General features: G+C 37.9%; 1 protein-coding gene across 1 annotated transcript in view; it reads left to right on the top strand.

The window, feature by feature from the left end:
* Positions 1-472: 472 nt before the first annotated feature.
* The window catches only part of TEK (TEK tyrosine kinase, endothelial), a gene marked incomplete at its 5' end in the record, with an annotated part of 9,792 nt that continues 588 nt past the window's right edge, over positions 473-9,676 (top strand). The window contains 10 exons of the mRNA XM_009076394.1: positions 473-766; positions 1,997-2,296; positions 2,835-2,992; positions 4,162-4,372; positions 5,307-5,417; positions 5,770-5,960; positions 6,349-6,462; positions 7,575-7,645; positions 8,242-8,282; positions 9,395-9,491. Coding sequence (XP_009074642.1) covers positions 473-766; positions 1,997-2,296; positions 2,835-2,992; positions 4,162-4,372; positions 5,307-5,417; positions 5,770-5,960; positions 6,349-6,462; positions 7,575-7,645; positions 8,242-8,282; positions 9,395-9,491 — 1,588 coding nt within the window. The remainder of the gene's footprint in view (positions 767-1,996; positions 2,297-2,834; positions 2,993-4,161; positions 4,373-5,306; positions 5,418-5,769; positions 5,961-6,348; positions 6,463-7,574; positions 7,646-8,241; positions 8,283-9,394; positions 9,492-9,676) is intronic.

Below are 9,676 nucleotides of genomic sequence, written 5' to 3'. Positions count from 1 at the left end.
GGAACCTTCACCTTTCCCAACATCTTTCCTCTCAGAATTAGATCGATTTACTTTAAGAAAATGTTTGAATGAGCAGAAAAGTTTGTAGTCCACTGAGGATAGATCCCAAACTGAATACAGACACACAAAATAAATGAGGATGGCACCAGGAGCTATCTAACAAGACATCAACACAGTTGGCTTCTCACATCTAAAAAGTGCACCAGCTCATCGAAGAGACCCTTTGAAGAGACCCCTTTGTTAGCACAACAGTTGTTGATAAGATACTGTGGGGCTATCAACACCTCTTTGATGTAACTAAGAAGTTACACCTCTTAGATATCACTTCTGCCAAATTGTGTGGGGTGGCTGAGAGAATTACCTTGTGTCTCCCCAAGCTAGAGCAAGTGGTTGGGAATTACTGGTACCCCTATTTTAGCTTACATAACCAGATATGAAATGTTGTTCCCTGTTTCACTGTGGTTTTTCCTAGGTCTTCCGCCACCAGAAGGTCTCACTCTCTTTCCAAAAAGTATGACATCACTGAATTTGTCATGGCATCCTTTAACACTGAGGACAGAGGATGACATTCGTGTTGAAGTGGAAAGAAAGAGCGTGAATGACAACGGTGATGAGAGCAGTGTTATTACTCAAGTGCCAGGAAATATGTCCACCTTGATCATTAAAGATCTTGAACCTAGACAGCAGTACATGTGCAGGGTACGAGTGAACACCAGGTCCCAAGGAGAATGGAGCAACTATCTGTATGCATGGACTTTCAGTGACAGTAAGTGTTGATTCACATTTTTCTGTTTAATATCTTGTCTTTCCCCCAGTGATCAGACTAATTGTCACTTGATGACTACATTAAGTGTAGTCCTTCGTTTTGGTAACATTCAGTTCCTGATGATGACTTGTGGTTGTTATTACTATTATTTTGAAAGCTCAGTGTCCAAAGAAATTCTTTTGTTGGAAATGGACAGGAACTAATAATGATTTTTATTTTTAATGGAGAAAAAAGGTTGAGAATCCGTATCTTCATTGCAGTGCAATTCTTGCTTCTGACATACATAGCATTTTTTTTCCTTCTCATAATGATGAGCCATCCAAGTTCATTGCTCCAAGTTCTATCATTACTCAATTCAGCTATGACAATATGGAAACAGACAGCACTTGAAGAAGAGAATATGCAATGCTGTGAGCAAAAAGTAGTTAAGCACACTAAGCTAAAGACTGCCCTTGAATTCCTTGAGTGTGAGGCATGTATGGTGTGCTTTCATAACATCAGAACAAATGCCTTATCTGAATGAAATGCCAGCTGAACAGATCTGAATGGCTGATGGGTGCCACTGCTGCCACATACCACACACTGGAGAGGTGGGCTTCTTCCTCCTTAAAGGGAGGAAGCCCTCACTGAGATCCTACATGTATTAACAGAAGTATGGCTTTCATGGGACACTGCAGTTTCCCGAGCTCTGATGCTGAACTGCACTAAGAAAAACATAAGGGTACTGTTTTCCAGGGGAAGGCACTTACTTAATAGTCATGGCTGTGTCCACAAGTGTAGCACTCGCCCCTACTGTGGGTATTTGGAAATGTTAGTATTGATTTCCCTTCTTTTTAATGGCCTGTATCCTGACTGCCTTACAGCAGTGAGAGTATGGAATATGGGAATCACAAGGGAATGATGATTCAGTATAGAAGGAAATTAACCCTTTCTGCATTAATCTGAAAGCAATTATGATGTACTTGCATACAGCTCAGTGAACACATTTCTTCATCTAAAGACAGAATGTTGAATGCCATTCTGACCTCTGCTGGACGTCTGGAGTACTGCAACAGAGGTGACACCACATCGAATTCATAAAACTGTTGAATTCAGTTACCATAGCTCCTCAAAATATTCTGCTTCTGTTTAGCACAGCAAAAGCACCGAGGAAAGTGTTTTGCTCTTTGTAGGAAGGAGAAAGAGGTGGTTGTACACTCCAATGCTCTGTGTGTTTGTGTTTGTTTTCAGGAATCCCTCCTGCACCATACAACATCAGGTTTTCTAATACCACAGACACATCCTCAGTCATCTCTTGGACAGCTGCTGAGGGTCATTCCATCTCCTCCATCATCATCAGCTACAAAATCTATGGCATGGCTGAGTACAACCACATTGATATTATCATAAAGAACACCAGCATTACTCAGTATCACCTCAAGGGCCTTGAGCCAAACACGGTGTACCAGGTTCAGATTAATGCTCAGAACAACATTGGTCTGAGCAACCCTAACACATCGTTTGAACTGAAGACTCTTCCAGAAACTAGAGGTTGGTTAATCCAGCATGCTGGACTTGCACAAATCAGGGCTGTTGGTATAAACAAGTTAGCTAAGGCAGAGTCATAATATTTTTAACCTTAGTTTTCTCTCTTAATTTTGACACACAACACAGCATCACTGAAATTTAATTCTTAATTCACTGTGTGGCATTGGTGAAGTGACAACATGCACCATTTCTGTGTATCCACTCGAAAGGTCCCAACAGCTCATAAATTAAAGGAGCTGCATATAACGGGACTATTAGATCATTGAATGTGACTTTAGCTCTGCTCTGACTGAATTCAGCAGAACCTGCAGGTACTCGTACATCTGAAATTCACAGAATCAATGAGGTTGGGAAAGACCTCTGAGATCATCAAGTCCAAGAGTATCCAATGTCTGTGACATTTTTGGAAAACAAAGGGAAGTATCCCTATGTCTTTAAACAGTTTACAAGACAGGTGTATTTAGCTGTATATTGTTAATGCATAGCTAAATCCAGAATAAGCTGGAAATAATGATGCAGTCTTTGTGTGTTTCCTCAACAGCTCCATATGAATCAAAAGGAGGCAAAATGCTGCTTATTGCTATCCTTGGCTCCGCAGGGATGACCTGTGTAACTATTCTCCTGGCCTTTCTCATCATGCTGCAGTTGAAGAAAGCCAACTTTCAGCGTCGAATGGCTCAAGCTTTCCAAAATGTAGTGGTGGGTTTCCAGCTTTTCTGTGTCATCTTTGTTATTTAGTTCATTTTCCATGCTTTTTTTTCCCAGTTTCTTTTCCCTGGCCTTCCCAAATACTGTTTTCTTTTCATGTATGCAGTTGGTACTGTAGTCATAAAGCTTCTCTGTTAGTGACCCTGGAGCTAAAGCAATCACTCTCCTTTCTGCCTTGTCACACTTCTGTATAACAAGCACTAAGCCAGACAGAATGGAGGAGCCTGTTCTCCCTCTATGAAGTTGTGCTTAATTTTGAAAACTAACATATTTAATGTTGCTTTGAGCATCAGTGACTGCTCCTTCATGGCTTTTCAACCGGGAGACTGTACAACAGGGTTCAGTCAATGGAAACATCATAGTTCTGGTTGTGAGGAAATTGCTGAGAGTTGTAATATCACATGAAGATCTCTCTCTCTATATGTGTATGTACATATTTGTATCCCACTGCAGTCTCTTTATTACTCTGCTTTCTAGCGTTTTTCTCTCACTTCAGAGCAAAACCTGTGAAGCAGAATGAAGCTGGGCCAAAGAGCTCTTTCACAAGTATCTGAATAGGAATAGGTTGTTTCATAAACAAGGCGGCCAGGGCTCATCCGTAGAGATGATTAGTCCCCAGAACACACCCGACAGCTTCTGCTCCTTGTTCTGAGACATTTCCCACAGAAGTATTTCATGGGAATGTGTAACTGAAGAGGAGGTATCTCCTTAAGTATGGTGGAAGATCAATTCCCCTGTTTTTATTTCCTTGTTTCTTCTTGCCTCACCCTTCCTACTAAGCCTGACCAACACAGGATTTAGTTAAGCCTAATATGAGATAAAACTCAAACCTGAGACTGAAAACTGGTTTTTAGTTGAGTTTTTTCACATTTTTTTGCCCATGTTCTTCATCTTTAAGATGACTTTAAAACTGTCATGAGGCCCATATCTACAAAGGTACTTAAGCATAAATTAGGAGCCTGATTAGTTTTGTGGATCTGGGCAAAAGCGCTTGATGCCAATAACATCTAAAGTAGGATAACTTGCATAAGCAAGAGACGGATTGGGCTCTGCGTGTGTATGTACATGAGTGAGCACACAAGTATTTGGGAAGTGTAATGAGAGCATTGCTTAGTGAAGTAGAAATCACCTTTAATGTCATTTGCTTAACTCTGTTGCAGAGGGAAGAGCCAGCTGTACAGTTTAACTCGGGTACTCTCACCCTGAGCAGGAAAGCCAAAAACAGCCCAGATCCCACTATTTACCCAGTTCTTGAGTGGAATGACATAAAATTTCAAGATGTGATTGGGGAAGGTAACTTTGGGCAAGTCCTGAAAGCACGCATTAAGAAAGATGGCTTACGCATGGATGCTGCAATAAAAAGGATGAAAGGTAGTAAGACCAGAGACTCTGAGACCAAAGAACTTCCTTGGTTGTTTATTCCAAGTGTTTCTCTGTCATAAGAAATGCTTACTAGCCCTCATCTGAAGCTAAAAGAAATATTCAGTGTTGCTAGTTAAAGTGTATCAACTGTCACTAGGCCAAGATTTGTCAAAGACTGTATTTCTGCATGGTCAGGTTGGTTTCTACTTGTCCTCAATGGTTAATACCATTAACTACTGTGTATTTTATAATTCATAAGTCAGTATGACCTTCACATGAGTTCATCTGCAAAGTGGTAGGATGCATTTAATAGAGAGCAGCACAGAGCTAGTCTTGAGGCACAGCATTTGCTCATCTTGCTTTACCCAAGCCATTCAGGGACAACCATATCTATGCGTCTATATATACACACACTTTGAAGATCATTCATTTTGTTTTTATCCACTGGGCCTGACAGCCATGCTTCAGAGAGAACTACAATACATTCAATACTGAAAGAATGCACGTTTTATTACAATTCACTTGTCATTACCTACGCAAATTAGGACACACTCTCAAGTATGATGATTAATTTAATAAAAGCCAAGGTCTTCATGCAGGGAGAAATTATCAACAGCACACATGTGGAAAGATCTTTAGGCACTAGTTTTCATATGGTCTGCTACAACATTTTACATTCTCTAATAATAAGAGAAGTGACATGGTATATTAAGACTTTTTCTCTGCAGATGGCTGCTACATACATTGAGTTCTCACATTTTTTTCCTTTGATTGAAAAATCTTACTTTTTTCAATAAATACTAATGTATCTTAGAGTTTTTCTCTTTCTATTGGGGCTGAAGCAGTAGTGGCCCATGCAGCTCAGGGTCATCATAATTAAAAACATTATGGTTATAAATTCAGTTCAAAGGAAAACATAAATGCTTGCTTATTTGATTTTCAGAGTATGCTTCAAAAGATGATCACAGAGATTTTGCTGGAGAACTTGAAGTTCTTTGTAAACTTGGTCATCATCCCAACATCATAAATCTTCTGGGAGCATGTGAACATAGGGGTAAGATACTCTTGAACACATTTACTTTAGAAATCAGTTTAAAAAAAACACCCCACAGTACAGCCCATATAGTCCATAGGAACACTAGCTCATAAACAGATCTATCTGCAACATTTGTTAAAATGCCAAGCAAACTTGTGTTTAGATCTACAAGCCCATATTAATCCTTCATAAATCATGTTCATCAACAGCTCTAAATTCTTCTCTACTTCTAGAAATTAGCCGGTCTGATATTTCTCCTACAGTCTGATTTATGTTTATTTTATTTTCACTCAAAGCAGTGTAAGTTTCCACAGACTATTACTGACCATCTTTTACTTCATTATATACTCACTATCTGATGTTTCATTAGGATATCTTTATCTTGCTATTGAATACGCACCTCATGGAAATTTACTGGACTTCCTTCGGAAAAGCCGAGTACTAGAGACAGACCCAGCATTTGCTATTGCCAACAGTACTGCGTCTACACTTTCATCTCAACAGCTTCTGCATTTTGCAGCAGACGTTGCCAGGGGCATGGACTACTTGAGCCAGAAACAGGTCAGTCATCAATTCTCTACCCACTGAAAGCATAGCAAATAATTTTTCAGGGACTATGCCTTTTAATGAAATCAAAATAAGGGTTCAATTTTAGCTTCTATAGCACCCACTGAATGAGATTTATTTTGTTGTGTTCACTTAACCCTATCAACTCCTATGTCATGGTGCATCATGGAAGAGGAATTAAACCTTACAAACAACATGGTAGTTAACTGCTTTCATCTTCAGACAAAGTTTAAAATGTTCTTGGTAGTGATATACCAAGCCAATTGCTTTTTTATGTTCTTACTTGGAATGTTTGCAATTTTAAATATAACACTAAAGTAATACATGAAAAGGTCACAGACACACTGTGGTGATTTCTGTATTTTCTAAAAATTTATTTTAGTTTATTCATCGAGATTTGGCAGCAAGAAACATCTTGGTTGGAGAAAATTATGTTGCAAAAATAGCTGACTTTGGCTTATCGAGAGGTCAAGAAGTTTATGTTAAGAAGACCATGGTAAGGATCAAAACAAACCCATATAGTCTATTTTCTTCATTTTTTGCTTTCTTATTTCTTATTTTGTGCATTCATATGAACAAAAATGCAAACTTACGGGTGTTACAGAACTGCTTATTTAAATGTTGTTTATTAACATGTAAAATATTTATATCATGTTTATTAATATACATCTGTTACTTGGAAGTAAATTCTATGTCATGTTGATAACGTACAGTGTAACTGAAAACTATATGAATTACAACAGCAGTAAGATAATTATTTTTAAAAAATTTAGCTAAAATTTACTATTGGGATTTTTACATGAAATTTACTATGAGATTCTGTAAAAATGTACTATTAAAAATATAATATACATTTGGCAAATGAAGATGTAGGTGGATCTATACAGCCATTAAAATAATATTTTCATACCAGAATTTGTCCAGATGAGGTAAATTGGTCTAATTCTATTGAACAAGGCCAAAGTTAGCAAGATAGTAGCCAGAGGTATGTCAGGATCTGTGAGCTGAACAAACAGCTATCCAGAGATAATGCTTTTGAAGATCTGAAAGAGGAGGATATGTAATAAGCATTACATAGTTATAGACCAGGAATACTGCTGGGTGGACAAGACAACAGGGTTGGTCAGAGGCATCATAAGATATCAGTTAGGAATTATTTGCATTTCATCTTGATGCTGGTTGGGTAAATTTTTTATTATCTTTATGTGAATTGTCCCTTTGGGAAGCAAATCATAGAATCATAGAGTCATCAAATGGCTTGGATTAGAAGGGACCTTAAAGGTCATCTAGTTCCAACCCACCTGCCATGGGCACATACAGCTTCCACTAGATCTGGTTGTTCAGAGCCCCATCCAAACTGGCCTTGAGCATTCCCAGGGACAGGGCATCCACAACTTCTCTGGGCAACGTGTTCCAGTGCCTCACCACCCTCACAGTAAAGAATTTCTTCTGTAAAAATACACAACTTGAATAAGTTTATTTGCTTGATAAAGCTTACTTGCATAAAGTCAGTTTTCAGTAGGGTAACACAGAACAATTGTTGGTATACAAATTGCAATATTGCTATTCCAACCACAAACAAATGAATTTTCCTGAAATGATTTCCAGGGCCGGCTTCCAGTGAGATGGATGGCAATTGAATCTTTGAATTACAGTGTTTATACCACAAACAGTGATGTGTAAGTATGTGTTCAAGTGGCATTTTTGAAAGAAAGAAACATTTTTCAGTATCAAAGAAAGTTTGACAGTCAGCATGAGACATCTACTCCTAACTCAAAAAACTCAGTAGTCATGTCAGTGTGAGTGCATAATGGAAGCAAAAATAAAACCCAAACCAAAAAAAGTAACTTTTATCTATTAATCAGTGTCTGATCAAGTTCTGTGTTCACAAGTTGCTTGGATATGGGCTACTGCTTTAGCTATATTTCTCATTTGAAATCAGAAAGCTGTTGAATCTTTGGGAAATCCAGAGGAACTTGGTGTTTTAGCCAGGAAATTGACAGTGAAATTTGGCAAAGCAATTCTGTAATAACAGTATTTCCTGAGAGCTCACAATCTAATAAAGGCCTCTGGTTGACTCAGAGTGGATTAATTTTGCTAATTCTCCTGCTTTCTTAGTCTACAATCCCTATCATTATGGAAAACTTACTAAAAAAATATAGAAGAATGTATCACACTTATCTGTGTTCTCTGAATACTAGCAAAACTATGTACCATTTAAAAATATTAGATCTTGTTGTGTTCATTTGCACTTCATAATATCCTTCTATTGCAGATGGTCATATGGTGTCCTGTTATGGGAAATTGTTAGTTTAGGTAAGTATTTGAATTTTGTACTGCACAAATAAACAATCTGAGGCAAGGCAGCTCTATTTACTCAGTCTTTAAAAACCATATTGCTTCGCAACATATTTCATTTTTTTCCTGTTTCCTTCTGCTGAATTTTATTTAGCTTCAGTATGCTTGGTGATGCAATTGTCAGATTTTCTATTCAGGTACATTTTAAATGAGAAAAAACCCATAATGACCCTGTTTTCATTGCACTATAAAACCCAGGCCATACCTAAATATAAACTCCAGCATATCATGGTATATAGCCCAAATCCAACATGTTTTCAGTTTGATGGGTGGCTTTTCCTCAGCTTTCCTGAGTTTCAAATCATGACTTTGTGGAGTGCAGGGGTAATTACATCCTGTTCCAAATATTCTTGAAGAAAATTTCTGAATATAAATCTTCAAATAAAATTTAGAGTTCATTTCTGTGCACACCTCTTGCATCATTATTGTGATATAGCCTCAAACCATTCAAAATCATTGTGTTACACCTGCTTCATGATTTGCCCTGGACATGTGCCCCATGGTCTGCTGGCCAAGAGATGCTTACTGACTGAGGTGCACACTGTGTGCTGCAGTAGTCATGGTCTTGCTTTCTGATTTTTTTCCCAGCTTGTCTTACTAAATGGGTTTGAACTAAATATGGATGAGAACTAACACACTGAAGTGTGTTTAGACCTGAAAATCAAATATCTGCAAACAACCAAATATCTGCAGAAAGGGGCAAAACCAGCTTGACAGTAATAGCTCCAGGAGTTAATTCTGGATATTATTCATATCCTGCTAATGAAGGAATACCTTGCCTATTGACATCAAGAGCATTGCAAAACCAGTTCAAATACAATCAGATGCAGGCCCTCAGAGTGGCCAAGTAAGTTACGTCAGCCTCACAGATGATAAAAGCTGATGCTTAAGTTTTATTTTTCTCTTTAATACAATGCATTGAGGAGTAGGGAAGCATTAACAACAAGATATTCCCTAACATTGGGCTAATTTACTTAAGTCAGTCATACTTTTGCATTTCTGCTATGAAATTAAAATTTCTTTTAGTAAAAACCTCTTCTGTTCATGACAATGGTTAAACTTTGCTTTAGGTGGAACGCCATACTGTGGTATGACATGTGCAGAACTATATGAAAAACTGCCTCAAGGGTACAGACTGGAAAAGCCTCTCAACTGTGACGATGAAGTGTAAGTAACTGTCTGAGAAAAAAAAAAAAGAAGAAACAGAATAACACAATATCTGCTATAGAAAATGTATAATTTCTACAAGAAACTAAGAAAAAAAACTTTTTTTTTTCTTGAAAATATAAAAACTGCATTTAAAAAAGGTGTGGAAGGGTGTGCAAGTGGAAATAATTGCTCAAGTTCTTCTC

This window comes from Acanthisitta chloris, unplaced genomic scaffold, assembly GCF_000695815.1.
Source record: "Acanthisitta chloris isolate BGI_N310 unplaced genomic scaffold, ASM69581v1 scaffold38846, whole genome shotgun sequence".
Classification (NCBI taxonomy): domain Eukaryota; kingdom Metazoa; phylum Chordata; class Aves; order Passeriformes; family Acanthisittidae; genus Acanthisitta; species Acanthisitta chloris.
This window is presented reverse-complemented; position numbering and strand designations above follow the sequence as displayed.